The sequence below is a fragment of the Sus scrofa genome, chromosome 13, assembly GCF_000003025.6.
Source record: "Sus scrofa isolate TJ Tabasco breed Duroc chromosome 13, Sscrofa11.1, whole genome shotgun sequence".
Lineage (NCBI taxonomy): Eukaryota > Metazoa > Chordata > Mammalia > Artiodactyla > Suidae > Sus > Sus scrofa.
The window spans coordinates 202,930,591-202,955,105 of NC_010455.5; the positions used below are offsets into that span (position 1 = coordinate 202,930,591).

General features: G+C 47.6%; 1 protein-coding gene across 2 annotated transcripts; it reads right to left on the bottom strand.

The window, feature by feature from the left end:
* Nucleotides 5,723-12,906, bottom strand: HMGN1 (high mobility group nucleosome binding domain 1). Of its 2 annotated transcripts, XM_021070990.1 has the most exons (7): nt 12,869-12,906; nt 12,591-12,711; nt 12,241-12,273; nt 12,126-12,155; nt 11,993-12,043; nt 9,045-9,173; nt 5,723-6,576 (listed from the first exon to the last, which is right to left on the bottom strand). In XM_021070990.1, exons 2-7 carry the CDS (start codon nt 12,603-12,605, stop codon nt 6,529-6,531), a joined length of 306 nt encoding a protein of 101 aa, XP_020926649.1. In that variant the 5' UTR covers nt 12,606-12,711; nt 12,869-12,906; the 3' UTR covers nt 5,723-6,528. The 2 variants fall into 2 exon arrangements, 1 of the variants encoding a protein (XP_020926649.1); XR_002338073.1 differs by lacking the exon at nt 12,869-12,906 and having other exon boundaries at nt 12,126-12,273; nt 12,591-12,828.

A 24,515-nucleotide genomic window follows, 5' to 3' on the forward strand; every position in this document is an offset into this window, starting at 1 on the left:
AATTAAAAAGTGAGAAACCATGCTACAACAGCTACGACCATCTTGAAATACATTTCTTGTGAAAACCCAAATCTGCTCTGGCGGCGGTTATAATCTTGCACATTTTAATCCTCAGCCACATCCTTATACAGACACAGCCAAGCATGCAAGACTCAGCTTTTTCTCTCTGTGAATCATGCATAACAGATTAGCGTATTTAAAGTTTTGCATACATAACCTGAATATGTCATTAATTTTCATACATTTTCAACTTGCATTTTCTGAGTAACAAAATGCTTCCAGAGATTAAATGTAAATATTGACATCCTTTACAGTTATGAATTAAACCTAAAATGTAACAGTAATCCTTACAGTGAACCCTGGAAGGAAACACCGCAGGACTTCGCCAAAGCCATATGCTGGTGAGACGTCACAGCCAGATCTCCTGAGCACGAGCCCTCCTTTATAATGCTCAACTTGGAGGTGGTCAAATCAAATGTATTTTCGTGGGATGGACTGGGATTTGGGAGCTAGTGGATGCAAACTCTTCTGTTGAAAATGGATAAGCCATGAGGTCCTGCTGTACAGCACAGGGAACCCTATCCAGTCTCTTGGGATAGACCATGATGGAAGATAAGATGAGAAAAAGAATGTATATGTATGTATACTGGGTCACGTTGCTGTACAGCAGAAATGGACAGAACACTGTAAATCAACTACAAGGAAAAAACCTTCGAATGATCAAATATATCTTCTAGGGTTTTCCTCAACAACACGTGTCTTTGTCAAGGGGGATAAATCCACCAGGAAATTCATTACCCTCAGCTCGGAACATCACTAAGGAATAGCATCATTTTATCGGGCGCTGAGTGCAGGCACTTGCTTTAGCTCCTTGGACCCCTGAGAAAGGCATTATTGTCATTCCATTTAAGTCCTCTCACCCATCTTTCACCCCTTCCACCACTGTGGGGTCACCTTCAGCTGCAACCACGAAGGCGGTGACGCTGCTGTAACCATCGTGAACTCAGACTTGAATCTGTGCCAGGTTGCGACTCTCTCTGGCCTCCCTGCGCTGTGGCTTTCCTGCTTCCTGGTAACTTTCCCATCTCATCATTTTACATTTCCAGTCCTCAGAGAACTTCAAAACATCTACTGACTTTAAAAAAAAATCAACATGGAAGCATCTGGAAGGCAATGTGTTGATTCTAAAAGTGGAATTAGCCACACTGGAATTTTTTTTTTTTTTTAAACAGCGGCTTCTCATCTGATTTGATCTGCATGTAACCCCGACAAAATGTCTAACATTTCAAAGATAAATTATGGAGTTCCTGTCATGGCTCAGTGGTTAGCAAACCCGACTGGCATCCATGAGGACACGGGTTGGATCCCTGGCCTTGCTCAGTGGGTTAAGGATACGGTGTTGCTGTGGCTGTGGTGTAGGGTGGCAGCTGCAGCTCTGATTTGATCCCTAGCCTGGGAACCTGCCTGTGCTGCGGGTGCAGCCCTATAAAGACAAAAGAAAAAGACAAAAACAGCAACAGCAAAATGATAAATTAACAATTTTTACTACCAAGGTAAATATTTGCTTCTCATGCATTCTGTTCACTTTTAATTTCCTATTTACAGATATTATTTTAAAAACATCCATCCTAATTTCCTTCAAAATAAGAAGGATGGGCTGGACTGGCAATGGCTGGATGGCTCTGGGGACTGCTGACAGGAATGCGGTGGTTTGGGATCCTGTACTGCTTCTGAGTATGGGGTAAAATGTCCCTGACTTAAAAAATAGAAAAGGAGTTCCCGTCGTGGCAGTGGTTAATGAATCCGACTGGGAACCATGAGGTTGCGGGTTCGGTCCCTGCCCTTGCTCAGTGGGTTAACGATCCGGCGTTGCCGTGAGCTGTGGTGTAGGTTGCAGACGCAGCTCGAATCCTGCGTTGCTGTGGCTCTGGCGTAGGCCAGTGGCTACAGCTCCGATTTGACCCCTAGCCTGGGAACCTCCATATGCCGCGGGAGCGGCCCAAAGAAATAGAAAAAAGACAAAAAAAAAAAAAATAGAAAAAACTGTAATGCCCAAGTGATGGCACTGCTGTACAATGAGCTATTTAAGCAAACACTGAAACATCTTTACCAATAAAGAAAAACCCAAATATATATGAAAAAAATTCAACATGTTTAAAATAATTCATTTTAGCTTTGGGGATTAATTTTACTTTTTTTAAGAAAACAATTCTAAACATTCATGACCTGAAAAACCAGTTTGTTACTGAGCTGCTGCCCATCATCTACTTATGACTCCGTCATCAGAGTTCCCGTCGTGGCTCAGCAGTAACGAACACGACTAGTATCCCAAGGGGTTTTTAGGTGCGGCCCTAAAACAAACAAACAAAATCCTAGGGGAAAGTTCATGTTTGAGAAAGACGTGGTGCAGTAGGTCAAGAATCCAACCGCAGTGGCTTGAGTCTCCGCAGAGATGTGGGTTTGATCCCTGCCTGGCACAGTGTGTTAAAGGATCTGGCATTGCTACAGCCCTGGCACAGGTCACAGCTGCAGCTGGGATTCAGGCCCTGGTCTGGGGAGCTTCCATATGCTATGGGTACAGCGATTAAGGAAAAAAAAGTATAAAATGACACCAATTTCGTAAATTCATGTGAGCTCAGAAAAGGATCTGAGAAAAATCCAACTTTAAAGTTGCCTAGGAGTAAATTATAACTTCGGGTATTTTTAGCTTGTCTGTCTGAGGGCTTTTCCCCAGTGAGCATGGACTGGTCCTGTCTACACGCACACACTTCTCTTCCCTGTGCCCACCTAATCTCTCAACTCCTGTCCCCGTGCCCACAAACACTTTTCTCACACTTCCCAAACACCCCACGGCAAACTCTTTTCTGAGCTCTGTTTATGCCGCTCTGTATCAGACAGCAGGCTCTGTGCCGAAAGCCCTAAGATTAATTCATATTTCAAAGGTCAAATTCAACCTCTGATAAGCCAAGGAAATGCAAGGTTCTTCCTAGCTGCTTGTTCTAGTTAACAAATGAGACTGGTTTGTTAGCATCATTGCTGAAGTTGTACCTGCCTTGTCCTTCTAGGACATCTGAACTGATGTCCACTCGACCATTCTGAGCACTCGTTCTCATTGTTCAGAACTAGTTGTTGAGTGGGCAAGAGATTAACTTTTTCTAAATACTGATCCTAGAAAAGATACCCCAACATGGTTTTTTTTTTGAAAAGCAGTCGTTCTTTTGACAGCTGAAAAGAATACCCACTTGAGGGTTCAATTTTATTATTTTTTTTTGTTGAGCCGCACCCGAGGCATATGGAGGTTCCCAGGCTAGGGGTCTAATTGGAGCTGTAGCTGCCAGCCTACGCCACAGCCACAGCAACTTGTGTTCCGAGCCGCATCTGCCACCTACACCATAGGTCACAGCAACGTCGGATCTTCAACCCACTGAGTGAGGACAGGGATCGAACCCGCAACCTCATGGTTCCTAGTCGGATTCGTTAACCACTGAGCCACAACAGAACTCCGAGGGTTCATTTTAGAAGTTAAGCTTAAGGTGAGGAACTAGAAGCACTTCATTCCACTTCTCCAGACAGAAAATTTAGATGTCATCCTACAAGGAGTCAGACATTCTGTTGTGCTATTTCTAAAAAAATTTTTTTTATAAATCTCTTTATTACTAGAAAAGAGTTCAGAGCAAGGAGTTCCCACCATGGCTCAGTGGAAACAAATCTGACTAGTATCCATGAGGATGCATGTTCGATCCCTGGCGTCGCTCAGTGGGTTAAGTGATTTAGCATTGCCATGAGCTGGGGTGGTGGCAGGCAGCTACAGCTCCAATTCGACCCCCCTCGCCTGGGAACTTCCATATGCCAAGGGTACCGCCCTAAAAAGACCAAAAAAAAAAAAAAAAAAAAAAAAAAAAAATCAGAGTAAGCAGCTCTTCGTGAGTATAAACATTTATCACATTCCAGGGGTGGGATGCCTGGATAGTACAAAAGAACACTGCCAGGTGGATTATAGGGGTAAAATTCCATTTTTTGGTTTTTTTTTTTTTTTCATAGCTATACTTGTGGCATATGGAAGTTTCTGGGCTAGGAGCTGAATGGGAGCTACAGCTGCTGACCTACACCACAACCACAGAAGCAATGCTGGATCCAAGCCACACCTGCGACCTATGCCACGACTTGGGGCAACTTGCTCTGGCCACTGAGCTAGGCCAGAGATGGAACTCACATGCTCACAGAGACTACGTTGGGTTCTTAACCTGCTGAGCCACAGTGGGAACTCCTGAATATCCCTTCACTACTACTAATGGTTGCTAGACATTCTGATACCCAAAAACTGCACAAGGTATCCATACACAGGGCAAAAGTCAGTGTTTCAGCTCCATGTTAATTTACACATCCAAACTCCGACCTGTTCCACTGGAACTCAGAAACTGAAGGCCAATCAACCTTTATCACTGTTTCAGGCCCTCCAGTGTCACAACCACCGCTCATCTCCCAAGGGTTGTCAGCCCTCCTTAGGGCGTCACTTCAGCCCAAGCCAATATCCTCTGCATCTTCTGTAGCCTCACTTTTTACACCACACCTCTCCACTCCCTATGAACTCTGCTAACGGGTTATTCCAGGAGCATACAGCCCTTACAGAACTCACTGACTCCCTTAGAATCCTTTATTTACTTATTTCGGTCTTTTGTCTTTTTTAGGGCCGCACTCACGGCATATGGAGGTTCCCAGGCTAGGGGTCCAGTTGGAGCTATAGCTGCCGGCCTACACCACAGCCACACTTGACCCGAGCCATGTCTGCAACCTACACCACAGCTCACAGCAACGCCAGATCCTTGACCCAATGAGTGAGGCCAAGGATCGAACCCACAACCTCATGGTTCCTAGTCAGATTCATTTCCACTGCGCCATGAAGGGAACTCCCTGCAGGACTCATTTTTAAAGTTTATTTGCCTCCTACTAATTAAGTCTACAGGTGAAATAATATTCAGTGTATAAAAGTTCTAAACTTTGTTCCAAGGTTTCCCCCTCTGCAGTGGTAACCCTGGCAAGGTACCACCTCTGGCCCCACTTGTGCATTTGCCAAAGCAGTGCAGCAGATGTCTGCCACCTCTAAAGACATTTCAGAGAGCAAGCTGGAAGTACAATCCAAATGAAAGCAAATCCCCAAAACATGCAAATACAAACCTACCAGACCTTGTTCAATATATTCGGTATTCATAAGCTTACTTTATATGAAGAGTAGATAATTATGTGTTTCTTTTGCTTCAGAGGACATTGCATGGAGTTCCCATTCCCATTAAACCAATATTATCACACAAGTATCTTCAAAATATACCCTGAAAGTGTTACAGAAAAATGAAACATTTCACTCTTCCAAAATTTCGTCTTTTTGCCTTTTCTAAGGCCACACCTGCAGCATGTGGAGGTTCCCAGGCTAGGGGTCTAATCGGAGCTGTAGCCGCTGGCCTACACCAGAGCCACAGCAATGTGGGATCCGAGCCGCGTCTGCGACCTACACCACAGCTCACGGCAACGCCGGATCCTTAACCCACTGAGCAAGGGCAGGGACCGAACCCGCAACCTCATGGCTCCTAGTCGGATTCGTTAACCACTGCGCCACGACGGGAACTCCTCTTCCAAAATTTTAATAAAAACCTCGGCAAGAACAAATGCAGAAATTATTTAACAATATAAAATTTAAACCAGAACTGGATATAAGTGCCTCAAGAAGTTCTTTCGTAACTGAGATTTTATTGGTTGTTTTGAGGATCAGTACACAGATATTTCAACTTGTACACAATTCTTAACATACGTACCAAAAATCTAAAAAAATCATATAGTTGTGATTCTTTTCTCAACAGTTATTCCAGTGACTTTACAGCTTAAAATTTGGAGGCAAATTTTCCTTAACAGGATATCAAGTGCCAATATCTTCGAATGATGATATGCTGTTATATCATAAGTCCCACTAATTCACAATTTTAATATCATATATACTACGTACTCAAATGTTCAGTCTTTCACAGCACATGAACAAAATTACTAGGAAAACTGGACTACCACGACCAAAGGTGTTACAGAGTGCACACAATTCTGACAAGGAGAGCCAAGGTCAAGGTTGGTCTGCTTTAGAAACAGTTCTACCAAAAACAACATGGGAAGAGAAGTAATTTCGAGTGTTCAAGACGTTAAATGCACAACTGACTCCAAATCACCATTTAGTACGCTTTGTATTACAGGATATAAAAGCTCCCCATCTATGGAATGTTAAGCTGACACCCAAGACATTCAAAGCCTCCCACATTCAATATCCCACTATTTTCTGGTTGTACCAAAAAATAAACAACCAGCAAATGATTTCACCTCTTAAAAAAAAGCATTTACACTTAAAAAATGGGATGAGGTGGGATTCCCTCCTTCTTAAAAATGTTTCTAGAGCTACTAAAAAACTTGCATTTACAAAATAGTTGATAAAAATATTCCTCTGGATTGTACAAGAAGGGACACAGGGACCACTGCAGGACTGGGCGTGTGCTGTTAATCAGACTTGGCTTCTTTCTCTCCTGCTTCATCGGAGGCCGGGCTCTGCAAATCAAGGGATAAAAAGTGATTAAACCCGGACCCCGTGTCACTGCCGTGTCAGAGATACTTAGCATTTAACACAATCTAAGTTTTACTTATTTTAGCTATGGTCTTAAAAATACATTAAATGTTCATTATTTGTAGCTGCTGTATCTGTGAATTCACCTAACTCACTAAAATTTACTTGTAACCCCAAAATCAACATTCAGGCACGTCCATGGTCACGTGCAGATGGAAAAAAGCAAAAAAAAATCTCAGTCGCCCAACACTCACACTCCCAGCTGAAGTTGTTCTGCCTCTTGTTAGAGCTGTAACACTATTAACGAGTGTCTCTCTCAGTTTATTCAACGCCACACATCTCGCATCTGTTCATGCTTTTGGTCAACCACGCTGACTAGACAGGTGCCGTGCTGTCTAGCACTGACTGCTATGTGCAAGGAGGCTGTGATGGACTGCAGGGAGGAAACACACGCTGCACACCTTCACCGAGGCACGAGTCAGAGCGCCCTTTCTGTTGGCCCCGAGTTCAATGTCACTTATAAAAGAAGGTTACGATTTGATCAGTCCTAACTGATGAGAACATTTCAACAATCTACTCCTATCATTTCCACCACGAAAACTGTCCAGTATTCAGAGTAACCTTACAGATGTAACATAGCTTGATTAAAAAGTATCAGAAGGCCACCACTCCCCCATAACTGGACTAATGTCATCTTAATATCACAATGTTGATGTGTGGTTAGAACTAGGAATTAAAAGTAAACAGTGAGGAGTTGCCGTCGTGGAGCAGTGGTTAACGAATCCGACTAGGAACCAGGAGGTCTCGGGTTCGATCCCTGTCCTTTCTCAGTGGGTTAACGATCTGGCGTTGACGTGAGCTGTGGTGTAGGTTGCAGACTCGGCTCAACTCCTGTGTTGCTGTGGCTCTGGCGTAGGCTGGTGGCTACAGCTCCAATTCGACCCCTAGCCTGGGAACCTCCATATGCCATGGGAACGGCTCAAGAAAAGACAAAAAGACCAAAAAAAAAAATTAAAAAAAATAAATAGTGACTAAATCATAGGAACAGTCAATAAGTTTAAAATCTGATCCATAAATAACAGAGTTTAAAAATTAAAAACCTAAATTATAAACATTTTCTGGTTAGCCAATGTTAAAAAAAGGGCCTAGCTTAAAAAGTGATTTATCAAAACCTTGCAACCCACTTAATTTTTAAGATAAAACCTCTCACAGATTAAAAGGATAAAGATTGGAGTTCCCGTCGTGGCGCAGTGGTTAACGAATCCGACTAGAAACCATGAGGTTGCGGGTTCGGTCCCTGCCCTTGCTCAGTGGGTTAACGATCCGGCGTTGCCGTGAGCTGTGGTGTAGGTTGCAGACGTGGCTCGGATCCTGCGTTGCTGTGGCTCTGGCATAGGCCGGTGGCTGCAGCTCCGATTAGACCCCTAGCCTGGGAACCTCCATATGCCGCGGGAGCGGCCCAAGAAATAGCAACAACAACAACAAAAGACAAAAAGGCAAAAAAAAAAAAAAAAGGATAAAGATTGAAGACACCAATCTTTCTAACTGCTTAATATTAAGTTACTACTTAATCTTAGAAAAATGGTTATTTTCAAGAAATATAAATGTTCTTCATTAGAAATGAAAGTGGGGAATGTTCCCTTGTGGCACAGCAGGTTAGAGACCTGGTGCAGCTGCAGCACAGGTTTGACCCCTGGTCTAAGAACTTCCACAGGCAGCAGGTGTGGACAGAATGAGAAAAAAAAAATGAAAGTGAGGGAAAAAAAATATGGCAAGTGAAGGCAATGGAGAAAATAAAAAAATTTTTTACCATAAAATAAAAACCAAAAAAAACTAACGGTTCTACAGATAGCAATTTGAGAAGAGTTTTATATTTGTTTAAACATGAGGTCATGTGAAAAAAAATGCGTTATGCAGCACAGTGGAAACCAATCCGACTGGTACCCTTGAGGATGCGGGTTTGATCCCTGGCCTTGTTTAGTGGGTTAGGGATCCGGTGTTGCTGTGAGCTGTGGTGTAGGTTGCAGGTGCAGCTCGGATCCTGCGTGGCTGTGGCTGTGGTGTAGGCCTGCAGCTGTAGCTCTGATTTGACCCCTAGCCTGGGAACCTCTGTATGCCTCCAGTGCAGCCCTAAAAACCACAAGATAAAATAAAATAAAATAAATAAAATAAAACCACCAGCAATTAAATCAACGAACCCTATACTATATACAATACAGATGGTGGATCTGAGTGTCAAATTCCGAGTACATCACGATTTCTTGGTCAAAGTCATCGACGTGTATTTTCAAACGTGACCTAATTCGCAAAAATCATCTATTCATTCACTTGGAGTCTCTCTACAAAGCTTTGTTAATGTCATGGTAAAGATGTCTTATCCGCTACATGAAAACATACAATCTGCCATTTACTCTTCAGTCGAAATTCACACACACACACACACACTCCTGACCTCCTCGCTTTTAGTTTCTCCGTTTTCCGCAGGCAGATCTTCTTTCATCTCTTGCTTGGTCACTTCGGCCTGTTTTCCCTTTGCTCCCCTTTTCCCTTTAGTTTGTACTTTTTTGTCTGAAGCTTTATCCTGTGATGGAATGAGAGCATATTTTAAGTCTCCCTGCGACTGCTGTGCCGGGGCAGCCCGAGTTGGGTGACACACCTCTTCAACGACACACCCTCGGGCCCACCCAGCCGCCAGGACAACGCTAGGGGGAACTTCGGCAGTACCTGCACACCGGCCTCAGCCTGACACCTAAAGCTGAGTGACGCGACCTCCGCCACCTTCTCAACCAGCCCCTGATCTCGCCAGCGCCGCAGGACAGAACGGAGCTGAAGCCGCTGCTGCCGCCCCGCCCGCCCCCACGCCGCTTTCAAGCACCAACAATCATCAAACTGTCAACGAACCACTGTCCCGAAGGACGGTCCCCCTCACAGTAAGACCATCTGCCTGAAAGCAGCAACATGTTGGGAGGTCAGGCTGACGGTCCCGCCACAGGTAAGCCCTGGATCTCACATAATGAAGAGCCCAGAGTATCATTTGAGAGTGTATCGCTTTTGTTTAGGTGTTTGAAGAACACGAAAAGCACAGGTGTTAGTACAATGGTGAAAGTCCAAAATTAAGCCACTTTATAAAACAATATTTTTGGATGCCACCCACTGATAGCGAAGGAGAAAATGTAACAAACATCTCATATTCATTTCTGTAAACAGAACGGAGACAAGTGCCAAGCCAAGTAAGCAACGTCCCTGGAAAGTTGTGTGTTACCTGAGGGGAAACACCAGTGCGATACTCTCTGTAGCAGAAGTGGCAAATCACACAGAAGGACGGCAGGACACTGACTAGCAACGCAGTGTCTTAGGGATAAATAATCTCATAAACAGCACCGTCAAGTGTCATAATCCCTTTGTATTTAAAAAATGGTTCTTTTGGAGTTCCCATCGTGGCTCACAGGAAATGAATCCAACTAGGAACCACGAGGTTGCAGGTTCGATCCCTGGCCTTGCTCAGTGGGTTAAGGATCCAGCGTTGCTGTGAGCTGTGGTGTAGGTCACAGACAAGGCTTGGATCTGATATGGTTGTGGCTGCAGCGTAGGCCAGCAGCTGTACTCTGATTTGACCCTTAGCCTGGGAACCTCCACATGCCTCGAGTGTGGCCGTAAAAAGCACCCCCCCCAAAACTAATGGTTCTTTTATAAGTGATTTCAGATTTCTCATTGATTTCATAACCACTGTAACAGTAATATAAAAAAGTAAAAACAGAACATGCAATAGCCTGGACTGAAAACCACTTCTAACTGTTAATAGCTGGAGAATGAGATGAAACAAAACAAGGTGTCTGTAGAAAGGTAATCAACACATCAAAAGACTTACGCCCCGTCTAAGGTCTGCAAACCCATCAATTACGCAAAGCCACACTACAGAAACTCGAGGGGAAAATGCTCCTCCCTGTTCCCATCATTTTTCCTTTGAGAAAAGTGAACTGACAATTTTATTCCTCAAGGAACATCAAGGTGAAAACTTACCTGTTTGCCTCTGACTGAGAGGAAGATGCTGATTACCTCTGTGGTCCCCAAACCAAACGGAGGTAAAATTTGAACAAAGTTTTCACTTAAAATTTTAAGGGGAGATCAAAATATAGACAGAGATAAATAAGGAGAAAAAAAACCAAAAAACCCCCACTATGCAACAAGAGCCACTATTTTTTCTTGGCTTCATAAAGTTTCTCGGGTACTCTTATTTTTTGTACAAATGTATTCCCTACTTTTTGGTGTGAGAAAGCTGATGTACTACACACATACCTTCTTTGAACCCTTAAAGTCACAAAACAGAGCTTTCTACTGGAAAAATGACTTTCACCACTGACCTCTATACAATGATTAAAGAAAAAAAATGTGGGGGGGGGGACGGATGGCCACGGGACAGGGGGCAGGACACCCTTTGATTAAGCAGTGCTGAGCTTCCACCCACAAGTTTAGGAACCGGGTGATGGCAAGAAAGACTTATAAGGGGAGAGTTTTCTACTAGCAAACTCTCAGGAAAGTTTTGAGTAAATAGAAATTAATCACACCAGTGAATTTCCCCTGAATAACAAGGAGAGCTTCCCAGAGCTCCAAAAACAAAGTTACAAATGACATAAACACATTTTGCTTTCCCAAGTTATTTTCAAACCAACACATACCCAAGAACAACTTCGGCCCCCAAGCCCGCAACGTGAATAAAGCAATGGTGAATCTCTTCCAAGCAATGGTCATGCTGTTTACCGTTAACTCGGTCTGATACAATAAAATAATTCAGGGAACTCCTAAGCATACAACTGCAGGTTAAACTCTGAGACTCCTCTTAGCCATGTTTTCAAGGAACACAACTCTTGCTCTCTCTCTCCATGTAAAATAGGACCCCCTACCTTGCCTTGCAAACCTTACACGCAGACACATACACATTCCCTTCTGCTGGCCTCAGGCCTAGCTTTGCTGTTATGGTCGCAAGAGGAAGTACAGGCGTGCAACGAACAGAGAAGCGCTAGCCATAAGGAGCACAACACAAAGAATGGATTTCCCTGGAAAGCCAAAGTTAGTCTCCCAGTATTTGCGGCCGTCTTAAGTTTCCCAAATTCTGCAGCAGCATTACTGTGATACATTCTATCTCCATTAACCGGGATAATCACTACATCCACCATATCTTACCCAGGCCGGAAAAATGTTCTTTACTCATATTATAAAAACCTTAAATCACAGTGCTAAACGTGGTCAAATCCCGACTTTCCAGGAGATTATGACGTCAAACTGTAGACAATTTTGATACTCAAAGTCAAGGTCTTGGCCGCCGCCGGCAACGTGCGTTAAGGTAGCACCGCGGCATTTCGAAGACACCACGGTCTCTTAGGGTTGAAGTTGGAAACCTACCTTTCCTGCCGCCTTTTTTGGCTTCGCTTCCACTTTTGCAGGAGCAGGTTTCTGAAAGGCAAAGGTAGCACTGAGTTTCTTCCCGCGCTAGGATCCCACGGAAAAGGAAGGTTAGGGGGCTCACTTTACTTACAGCTGACAACCTCGCCGATCTCCTCTTGGGCTTCGGGAAAGAAAAGCAGAATGAGTAAGACGCACGGGACGCGGGGCGAACCGAACCCACCCCGGGACAGGCGGGGGGCTCTTACCTCCTCCTTTGCCGCCCCCTCGGCGGAGCTGACCTGCGGGAGGAAGCAGACAGCGAGTGGGCGCAGCCCGCAAACAAAAGTGCCCGCGCGCCCTGCGCCCGCGAGAACAATACCCGGCCGCGTGACGTCAGCGGCTTCCCGCCGCCGCGTTCGAATCTCCCACCCGGCTCCGCGGGCCGCCGAACGTTCCGGAACCGCGCGCCCCATGCCGGTGCGCGCCCGCCCTCCGCCGGCCCGCGGCGCCTCCCGGGCCCAGCGCCGCCGAGGGCGCGGCGGGGCCTGGGCCTGCCTGGCTGGGCGCCGCGGCCGGGCGGCGGAGGGGGCGTGTGCGGGCCGCGGCCGCCGCTCACCTTCCTCTTGGGCATCGTGGCGAGGGCGCGGGCGCGTGCCGGGTGCCTGCGGTCCGCGGCGCGCCGAGAGCCTTCGCGAATCTGGGCTGCCTGGCCGCTGCCGCTCCTCCCGCCGCCGGAGCTGCTGGGACCCGCGGCGGGGGCGGTGGGAGAACCGGATGGAACCGGATTGGGAGCCCGCCCCCTCCTCCCCCCGCATCCCCCGGCCGCAGGCTCCCCCTCCCCTCCAGCCGGGCCGCCCCCCGCCCCCACCCACGCCCATTGGCTGCGGGGCCCACCGTGCCGCGGCCAGCGCCCGGAATAGGTGAGGCCGGCCGTCACTCGACCACTGCGCCCCGCCCCCGCTCTCGGCGCCCCCACCCCGCCCGCCGTCTCGCGGGGCCCCAGACCCAGGCGAGGGGGCGGGGCCCCACGGGCCGCCCTCGCCTCACGGTAGTTTGTTTGAAGCCGAGCCGCAAAGTGCGGTCTGAGCGCCGATTGGCTGAGGCCCGCCACGTGGTCTCCGGGTGAGCCCGCCCACAACCCCCCTGGCTACCTGGGCGCCAGCCAGAGCCAAGAAAGCCCGGGGATCAAGTCCCTTTCCTGTAGGGTGAATTGGGTTGGAAGGGTTTTAGTTAGTCTCACAGACTGGGAAGGAAGAGATAACACGTTCAAATATGAACCAACTTCTTCCACCTCAGTTGGTAAGAAAGGCTAATAGGTCTTCAGCCTCGCTGGCCTGCAGGAGGCGGATTCTAGTGCGCAGGCGCGGAAGGGGAGGTCGTGGGAAGGAAAGTCGGCGCGGGGCTGCACTGCGCAGGCGCGGGTTTTTGCGACGTCCCTGGAGTCGCGGCCCTGCTACCCTGCTGGGTTGCTCGTGGTCAGCTGTTTCTGTGCAGTTTCTTTTAGGTTATCCGTTCCCTTAGGGGCTGGGGGTGCTGGCGGTTCGTCTCAGGAGGCTAGTGGGCTCCTGAGTCCCGGAGGCTGCCGGCCCCAGGACTCGAAACCGCTCTCTGGGCCGGCCGGTCCCTCCTGCACAGAAGTGAAGTGCGGAGTAGGGCCATCCAGCTCGTGCCCGTTTTAACCAGTTGCTCACCTAAGCATCTTTCCGAGATAGAAAAAGAGCTTCTGGCTGGGGATCTGAGCTGGAAACCTCGGAACCAGTGAGATCACAAGTAACCAAAAGAAAATTATGTTTAAAAGGGCAGATTGATTACTGTAAAAAAAGCTCTTAATCGGAAAATTGTCAGCTGGAATTAATTCTTGGGGAGGAAGAAACACTGGAGTACTTTTGAGTCAGAAAGATTGGAAACAGACCAAATGTCCATCATTTGAGACGCCCGGATAAGCTATGACGCTTTCGCCTAGTGGAATAATGAGCCACTGCGGAAAAGAATGAGGCCGCTCTTTACCCAAGAAGTGGATTTTGAAAGTCCCTAGTCAGTCTCTTAACTCCTGATCAATAACTAATGCCTTCCCTTCTCACCGAAGAAAGTCTAAAGTTCTTAAGGGTGGTTTATAAAGATCTCTGCACTCTGGCCCGCTTCAAACGACTTTCACCACTGCTTACCCCGTGTCACCTCCCAGCCTCAAATAGGCTGGGCAGCTCCTGCTTCAGGCCTAATCACCTGCTGTCCCTCTGCTCCATGCTCTGCCTCAGACCAGTGCTCTCCTCCTCTGGGTCCATGCACAAATGTCACCCTCTTGTTGAGGCCTTTCCTGACCTTTCAATTTACAATTGCAACTCCCCATTTCCAGTTCTCGCCTTATTTTCTCGGTAGCAGCTATTGAATATAAAGTTATACATTCATTGTGTATCTCAGGAAGATGACCAAGAACATGAGGCTAGTGGTTGCCTCTGGAGAAAACTATTGGGGGGAAGCAGAGTAAGATGAAAAAGTTATCCTTTTTCTTTTTTTCCTCTCCTATTTGCATTAAAAATGAATAACATCAGGAGTTCCCGTCGTGGTGCAGCGGAGACGAATCTGACAAGGATCCATGAGGTTACGGGTTGGATCCCTGGCCTCGCTCAGTGGGTTGAGGATCCAGCGTTGACGTGAGCTGTGGTGTATGTCACAGACGCGGCTCGGATTTGGTGTTGCTGTGGCTCTGGCATAGGCTGGCAGCAACAGCTCCGATTGGACCCTTAGCCCGGGAACCTCCATATGCTGCAGGTGCGGCCCTAAAAAGACAAAAGACAAAAAAAATAACATCAGAGAGTCTGCAAGTTTGTGGCGCAAACGTGTACTGAGCACCTGTCCCATGCCAGTCGGTGATGGTCCTTGACTGCAGATAGGACACTTACCCAAGGACTCCAGGTGGTAGTTTAGTAGAGAGAGAAACTACGCAAATTGGCCTGACCTGGTAAAAGCAGAGGGGAAGCCTCAGGCAGGGGGACAGCACATCCCAAGACATGCAGACTTGGCAGAACCCTGCAGGGCCCTCAGAGTGCCAGGGATGGGCATGTGGACAGTGGGCAGTGAAGATTAGAGAAAAGAGGCAGAAAAATAAGGCAGCCTGCAGAAAGCATCTGATGCTGGGCTAAGGACTTTGGCCATTAGCCAAGGAGTGGGAGGCATTGCAAGGTCCTCATTCAAGAAATGATGAGCTGAAATCCGAAATGACCCCTTGAAGATCCTTTTCCTGTAAGAATCAGGGATGCGCTAGGCCAGAGGTAACAAACTGGTGACCTGCAGATATTTGCTTTGCTTGAGATTTTTTTTTTTTTTACAGTTGCCAGCACAAGCCAGTTGGAGCAACCAGAACGCAGCAGGAAAACCAGTAGTATGTTTTAATGCTAAACAGACACTCTGTGACTCAGTAATTCCGCTCCTAGAAACATACCCAACAAAAATACATCTGTTGCAGCCAGTGAAGCTGGCTGTGCCCTTTTCCCCGTGGGGGCCCCGTGTGGATGGCTGCAAACAGCAGCCTCCTTCGTAGCATGTGTACCCTGTTGCCTCTGTGGGTTGCCCTAGGGGATCTTGGAGAAAGTCCTTTCTAGTGGACGTTCCTGTCTGGCATGCTGTCCCCAGTCCGGGTTCCAGATGGGTATGCCGGTGCCTTTGAAAAGCCCCGGGGCCCAGTGGCCAGGGAACACCCGGGCCCAGTCATCATGGCCATCTGCACCCAGCAGCAGAACAAGGAGCATGTGACCGAGGCCCAGCGCAGAGCCAGGTTCAAGTTCCCTGGCTGCCAGAAGATCTGTACCTCCAAGAAGTGGCGATTATGTAATGTGGATGAATTTGAAAACACAGTGGCAGAAAAGCAGCGCATCCCCGGTGGCTGTGGGGTCAAATACATCCCTGATTGTGGCCCTCTGGACAAATGACAGGCCCTCACTCATGAGAGCCTTGGCACTGTCCCCTCTTGACTCAGGCACAACAATAAATCCTACTTTCCTGTCAAAAAAAAGAGCTCACCCCTGTTCACCAGAAGACGTGAAGTAGAATATTCACAGCTGAACTATTTAACAGGCCCAGATGGGCAGCAACTGAAATGCCCACCATCAGGAGAATGGGTAAATGGAACGCTATCAGCAGTGAGAAATAGCTGTTGGGAGTTCCCGTCACGGCTCAGTGGAAAAGAACCTGACCAGGCTCCGTGAGGATGCATGTCTGATCTCTGGCCTCACTCAGTGGATTAAGGATCCGGCGTTGCCGTGAGCTGTGGTGTAGGTCGAAGGCATGGCTTGGATCCCGTGTTGCTGTGGCTCTGGCGTAGGCCGGCAGCTGCAGCCCCGATTTGACCCTAGCCTGGGAACCCCCATATGCCGTGGGTGCAGGCCTATAAGAAGACAAAAAGAGAAAAAAGAAAGACCTGTCTGAAATTCCACATAAGATGTGCCCTCACCAGCACAATGTTGCAAGAAAGATGTCAGTACCCAATGCTGTGTGATCTCATTTGTACATTCCATTTTTTATTTTTATTTTATTTATTTATTTTTTTGTCTTTTGCCTTTCCTAGGGCCGCACCCACGGCATATGGAGGGTCCCAGGCTAGGGGTCTAATCGGAGCTGTAGCCGCCGGCCTACACCACAGCCACAGCAATGCGGGATCCAAGTCATGTCTGCCACCTACACCACAACTCAGGGCAATGCCGGACCCTTAACCCACTGAGCAAGGCAGGGAATCGAGCCCACAACCTCATGGTTCCTAGTCGGATTAGATGACCACTGAACCACAACGGGAACTCCTCATTTGATCTCTCTAGAGAGCAGGTGAATGGAAGCTAGTGTGTCAGATGTCAGTATGGTAGTGGGCGATGGGGGGGGCTCGTGATTGGAAGAGAGCAGTAGCGGACTTTAGGGAGCTGGCCGTCTTCTATTTCAGTTTTTTTCCTATTAAAACAATTATATTGGGGGAGTTCCTGTTCTTTTTAAACTGCTGTTCTTCTCAGTAGTTTAAGAGCCCGACTAGAATCCATGAAGATGCGGGTTCAATCCCTGGCTTCCCTCAGTGGGTTAAGGATCAGGTGTTGCCACAAGCTGCGGTGTTGGTCACAGATGCGGCTTGGATGCAGCGTTGCCATGGCTGCGCTGTAGGCCGGCAGCTGCTGTCCAACTTGACCCCTTGCTTGGGACTTAAATAAGCTGCATGTGTGGCCCTGAAAAAAAACAAAAAAAGTTATATTGAAGTATAGTTGATTTGCAATATTGTGCACGTTTCAAGTACAGCAAAGTGAATCTGTCATACATATATCCATTCTTTTTTCAGATTCGTTTACTATACAGGTTATTACAGAGTACTGACTAGATTTCCCTGTGCTACAGGGTAGGTCTTTGTTATTTATTTTATATATAGTAGTGTGTATATGTTAATCCTAACCTCCTAATTTAGTCACCGCCCCCATGTTTCCCCTTTGGTAACCATAAGTTTTATTTATTTATTTATTTGTCTTTTTGCCTTTTCTAGGGCTGCTACCTCGGCATATGGAGATTGCCAGACTAGGGGTTGAATCGGAGCTGTAGCCACCGGCCTACGCCAGAGCCACAGCAATGCAGGTTCCGAGCCGAGTCTGCAACCTACACAACAGCTCACAGCAACGCCAGATCCTTAACCCACTGAGCAAGGCCAGGGATCAAACCTGCAACCTCATGGTTCCTAGTCGGATTTGTTAACCACTGAGCCACGACGGGAACTCCTAACCATAAGTTTTAATCTCTTTCTTTTCTTTCTTGATATCTTTTTTTTTAATTTTTTTTTTTTTTTTTTTTTGCTTTTTAGGGCCACACTCACAGGAGGGTGGAGGTTCCCAGGCTAGGGGTCAAATCAGAGTTGTAGGCATTGGCCTACACCACGGCCACAGCAACTCCAGATCTGAGCTGCATCTGCGACCTGCACCATAGCTCACGGCAACACCGGATCCTTAACCCACTGATCGAGGCCAGGGATCGAACCCACATCCTTACAGATACTAGTCAGATTCATTTCTGTTGAACCACGATGGTAACTCCAAGTTGCACTTATTTTTGCAAGAAATGTTTATGTTGATGTAAATTCCAAAACTACAGGAGTTGCCTGGTAGTGCAGAGGCTTGAGGACTTGGCATTGTCACTGGCTTGGGTTCCGTCCCTGGCCTGGGAACTTCTGCATGCTGAGATTTTTAAAAATGCATGGATTTAAAAAAAAATGTTTTGGCAAGCCCCAGTACTGACTTAAATTATTTCTACTATAAAATTCACTTACACTTTTGAAAACTTAAAATAAGGTTAAAATGTTTAATGCTTAGAGGTTTTCAACGATGGTAAAGTTGAAATTAACTATAAAAGTTAAAATATCTACAGAAGCAATAAAATTTAAACCAACATTACAATGAAGAATGAGTTTTTTGTTTTATTTTTTCTTGGTTTTTTTTTTTTTTTTTTTTTTTTTTTTTTTTTTTGTCTTTTTGCCTTTTCTAGGGCCGCTCCCGTGGCATGTGGAGGTTCCCAGGCTAGGGGTCCAATCGGAGCTGTAGCCACCAGCCTACGCCAGAGCCACAGCAACGCGGGATCTGAGCCATATCTGCAATCTATACCACAGCTCATGGCAACGCCAGATCCTTAACCCACTGAGCAAGGCCAGGGATCGAACCCGCAACCTCATGGTTCCTAGTCGGATTGATTAACCACTGAGCCACGACAGGAACTCCAGGAATGAGTTTTGCTAAAAGCAAATTGCTGCGTGCATGTGGTGTATGGTGCATATGATCTCTGTAGAGATTGTTCTGGTGCTTTATGGGTGCAGTTAACAAGCCATTATTCATTTGGCCCTTGGCGGTGTGACAGGTTCCTTGTGATATAGATCCATTATTAATTAAAAATCATCTCTGTGCTTTTATGATTACCTGTAAGACCGTGGAAAGCTGGCCCCACGTGGTATCAAACTTAAATACACACCATCATAGGCACAAAAAATAGGCAGGGCATGTTCCAAAGTGGGAATCTTGGCGCTCCCCTGTGGTGCAAGGGAATTGGCGGCATATCGCGAGCCCTGGGATGCAGGTTCAATCCCTGGAAGGGCACAGTGGTTAAGGCTCTGGGGTTTCTGCAAGCCGTGGCATAGGCTGCAGATGTGGCTCAGATCCCGGTGCTGTCGTGGCTGTGGTGTAGACCTCAGCTGCAGCTCTGATTGGACCGCTGGCCCAGGAACTTCCATGTGCCTCAGGTGCAGCTGTAAAAAGAAGAAAAATAAAAGGTAACCAGATGCCTTGACAAGGTGACAGAGTCTTGAGGGAAAAGGGTCATAACATAGAACATGCTAGAAGCACGCTGAATGGGGCTGCTGTAGATGGGCTAGTCGGAGGGGGCCGCAGGGAAGGGAAGGGTGAGTTGACCTTCGCCTTTCGGGAGATCTGGGGAGAAGCCCCTGGACAGAGGGCACAGCTCCTACCAACACTGGTGTACTGGAGGGAGGGAGGTCCGTTGTTAGAGAGGAATGCAGTGGCCAGGATTTTGAGGGCACTGCTAAGCGGCTGGCATGGGACTGATGTCATCGATGGGAACTCCCAGCGGAGGTCTGGCTGGGACGTTGGGATGTGAGGCCTGATCGCCGGTAGGGGGCGCAGGAGAGCGGGGGAGGCGTTTTCGAGCTGTCGAGGCAGCAACCGACTAGGGTGTTGGCTGTGGGGGTGGAGGTCAGTGGCGGGATGATGCATCAGGTGCAGAGGCGGTGGTATATAGTTTGATGGGGAGAACTGACAGGAGGCCTCAGTGAACTGGATGCGAAGGAGAGAAGAGAGACTTTTTGGCTGGGAGTAGCAGAAACCCCATCGATGTAAATATTAAGCAAATGGCTTCTCTCCCAGCACCGAATGTTCCCGACTGGACGTGTTCGGCCGCGTCCTGTGTTATCACAGTCTCCGGTTCTTCCCTGCCTGTTTTTGTTCCTCCTTCTGAGTTGGTGTCATCCTCAGTCTGGAAGTGCAGTTCCAGATGTCACATCAGATTTCCAGCGTCCGGGAAAGGAAAAGTCTCTTCCCAGAAGCCCTCGCTGGACTGCGTGTATTATTGGTCAGACTTGGGTCACGGGCAAGGGAGGGGTGGGACCCCCTTGGACCAAATCAAGCGCAGCCCTGGAGTTGGGGGGAGGGCCAGGATCGGAGGGAGTGGGGGGCCTGAACAAAATCGTGGCTCTGAGGAAAGACAAAGAGGGGGCCGGGCTGGCTGTGTGGATGGGGGACATAGGGGTGTGAGGGGAAGCAGGTGGGTGTGGTATTGACACGCTGAGTTTCAAGGGCTTGGGGAAGGTCCAGTGTCCCGCAGGCTGTTGAAGCTGCAGGTCTGGCATTCGCAGAAGGATGTAGCTGAGAGAAGAGCTGTGCTGTGAGGGCTGGAACCACGGGATGGGGACCCTCAGACAGGAATTGGAAAGTGCCTCCCACGCTGACAACCGAGGATGTCACCGGTTGTACAGATGGAGCAGTTTCAGTGAGCAGAAGGGAGGAAAGCAGACGCAGGCTATCAATTAGGAGGGAAGGCGAGAGTGGAAAAAACAGCTCCTGACCCCACTGTGCTGTGCTGTCCTGTGTCCTGAGAAGCCCAGTCTCTGGGCCAGTTTGTCCACGTGGTGAAGATGGAAATAAACCAGGGCGGGTGTGAGGCAAGCCTGTGAGCAAGAGAAGGCACGAGGGAAGGTGATGGTCAGAATACTTGAGTGCCCGCTGTTCACCACGTTGCTGGATTTCCAAGCTGCTCTGGAAGGATGAGATGCTGGAGATACAGGCAAGGGCAGAGATACAGGCCCTGGGAACAGGAGCCCTCGAGGACCACGCTGCTGAAAGAGCTGGCAGGAAAGGCCCGAACACAAAGAGCCCAAGGGTGACCACCAGGCAGAGACCTAGCCGTGCAGTGTATGTTTCTGGCTTGCCTGCAGACTTTGTGCATACGTGACACTAGAAATACTTGTTACTAGGTAAGATCATCTGGATTATTTTGGAACGAGCTTTCCTTTCTAGTAGTCCTATGGTACTGACGGTTATTTTATTTTTATTTATTTATTTACTTATTTATTTATTTATTTATTTATTTATTTATTTATTTATTGTGTTTTTGCCTTTTCTAGGGCTGCTTCTCACGGCATATGGAGATTCCCAGGCTAGGGGTCCAGTCGGAGCTGTAGCCACCGGCCTACACCACAGCCACAGCAACATGGGATCCGAGCCACGTCTGCGACCTACACCACAGCTCACGGCAACGCTGCATCCTTAACCCGCTGAGCGAGGCCAGGGATCGAACCCGCAATCTCATGGTTCCTAGTCGGATTTGTTAACCACTGAGCCACGATGGGAACTCCCTGACTGTTATTTTAGAAGAACACAAAGCCAGCTGGAAATTGGTCACATTAATCTTTCCTACTCCCCAGTGAAGTCTGGCTTTCCAAATATGGAAAGGAAGTGTCTTAATCTCTTCCAGCTGCTATAACAAAAATGCCATAGACTGGTGGCTTTTAAACAACAGAAATTTATTTCTCAGCATTCTGGAGGTTTTTTAAAGCCCAAGATCAAGGTGCTGGCAGAGTCACTGTCAGGTGAGAACCTGCTTCTTAGTTCATAGAGAGTGTCTTCCAGCTGTGTCCTCAGGTGGTAGAAGGAGGAAGACAGCTCCCTGGGTTTTTTTTGTTTTTTTGTTTTTTGCTTTTTAAGACCACACTCATGATATATGGAGGTTCCCAGGCTGGGAGTCGAATCAGAGCTACAGCTGGCGGCCTACACCACAGCCACAGCAACATAGGATCTGAGCTGTGTCTCCGACCTATACCACAGCTCAAGGCAACACCAGATCCTTAACTCGCTGAGCGAGGCCAGGTATCGAACTGCATCCTTGTGGACACTAGTCAGATTTTTTAACCACTGAGCTATGACTGGAACTCCTCGCTGGGGTCTTCTTCACAAGAGCACTCATTCCAATCACGAGGGCCCCACGCCTGATGGCCTGATGACCTAATCACCTCTCAAGAGGCCTCACCTCCTAACACCATCACCCTGAGGACTGGGTTTCAACTTTTGGATTTTTGAGGTGCACAAATATCCCACCTACAGCAGGAACACTCCGTGCATCTCTTCCAGGTTGCTTGGCTCCTGTGGCTTCGAATAGGCAGCCACTTTGTCATGTTGAGGCTTGAGCAGAAAACCCTCTACTCCCTTGTGAAGGAGCACATGTTCCACCTGACTCTTGAAATCACATGGAAGTGTTCAGTTTTACTCAGCTTGTTGTGAACTGTAAAAGCAGAGGCAATGGTGTAGATGTGTTCAGCTGACACGGTTTGAGGGTTGCCCCAGTCATAAACCTACATGAGGAAGCTGTCTCAGGTTTGGTGAGATGTTGCCTCATATCTGTGATTTGGAGGGTTGGCCAGAATAACCATTAACAGAAAAAAATGGGTTAAGGATCCTGTGTTTCCACTGCTGTAGCTCAGGTTCCACCCCTGGCCCTGGGAACTTCTGCATGCTGCAGGTGCAGCCTAACTAAATAAATAAATAAAAGGGGAGGGGGAAGAAACAAATGGGTTTTTTTGTTTGTTTGTCTTTTTAGGGCCACACCCATGGCATTATAGAGGTTCCCAGGCTAGAAGTCGAATCAGAGCTGCAGCTGCTGGCCTATACCACAGCCATAGCAACTCGGGATCTGAGCCACATCTGCAGCCTACACCTCAGCTCATGGCCACACTGGATCCTTAACCCACTGAGCGAGGCCAGGGGTTGAACCCACATCCTCATGGGTACCCGTCGGATTCGTTTCCACTGCGCCACAATGGGAACTCCTCAAATGTTTTCTTTCTTTTTTTTTCTTTTTTCCTTGGGCCACTCCCTCGGCATATGGAGGTTCCCAGGCTAGGGGTCTAATCGGAGCTGTAGCCACTGGCCTACTCCAGAGTCACAGCAACGCTGGATCCAAGCTGCGTCTGCAACCTACACCACAGCTCATGGCAACGCCGGATCGTTAACCCACTGAGCAAGGGCAGGGACCGAACCCGCAACCTCATGGTTCCTAGTTGGATTCGTTAACCACTGCGCCACGACGGGAACTCCTCAAATGTTTTCTTAATGCTACTTTAAAATTTTCAAATAGAAAAAGGTTTCTTTCTGAATCCTTTCTTAGATTGTAACTGATGCTTTGTATTGTATGAAGGGTCCCTTTGGTGTAATTTTCATTGAGGAAAAAATGGGAAGAGAGAGACCATAATGTGACATTTCATTATAGTTAAGTGACACAGAATACAGTTCTCATCTGAATAGCTTCTCAGCTTCCTTTCCATTCAGAAAAATCAGATCCAGTATAGCTGGAAAAAAAAAAAAGATGTCTTAGATATTGCCTCCTGCTCTTTGAGCCTAACTATAATCCAGTTTTATTTTGTGACTTATGATCTTTATGGTCACATCATTTGGCATCATCTTCCTGTCGCCTGTATTGACCATGTGCGCATGTCACACAATGCTCTTTGCTCCTTTCAGTGGCACTCGGCTATGTGATCAGCTCAGCCTATCACTCTGTGTATGAAATACCGTAAATTTAGGTTTGATCTAAACAGAGATTTGCTATCACCAAAAGGTACCTATCCTGTCAGCTGGGCCAGCAAAGTTATTGTTGCCATTAACAGTCCTAAGTGGAGTGAGTCATCTCAGACTTACAGGCTCGTCGAGGTTGCTTGTGTGCTTGTCTTGTAAACCCTCAAAGTCTTGGTGAAACTTGATGTGGGACATTCCACCTCGCACCTCGGAGCCAACCTAAGGGAAAAGAGAATTATCACTATTTTTTTTTTTCTTAATGCCTGCATCCATGGCAAATGGAAGTTCCCAGGCTAGGGACTGAATCCCAGCTGCAGCTTAGCCCTATGCTGCACCTGTGACAAAACCAGATCTTTAACCCACTGTGCCAGGCTGGGGATTGAACCTCCACATCTGCAGTAACCTGAGCCACTGTAGTCCTGTTCTTTTTTTTTTTAATTTTTTTATTTTTTATCTTTTGTCTTTTTGTTGTTGTTGTTGTTGTTGCTATTTCTTGGGCCGCTCCTGCGGCATATGGAGGTTCCCAGGCTAGGGGTTGAATCGGAGCTGTAGCCACCGGCCTACGCCAGAGCTACAGCAACGCGGGATCCGAGCCGGGTCTGCGGCCTACACCACAGCTCACGGCAACGCCGGATCGTTAACCCACTGAGCAAGGGCAGGGACCAAACCCGCAACCTCATGGTTCCTAGTCGGATTCGTTAACCACTGCGCCACGACGGGAACTCCCCTTTTTCTTTTTCTTTTCTTTCTTTCTTTCTTTTTTTTTTTTTTTTTTTGTCTTTTTGTCTTTTGAATGCGGCACCCACGGCGTATGGAGGTTCCCAGGCTAGGGGTCTAATTGGAGCTGTTGCTGCCAGCCTACACCAAAGCCACAGCAACACCAGATCCATGCTGCATCTGTGACCTACACCACAGTTCACGGCAATGCCGGATCCTTAGCCCACTGAGCGAGGCCAGGG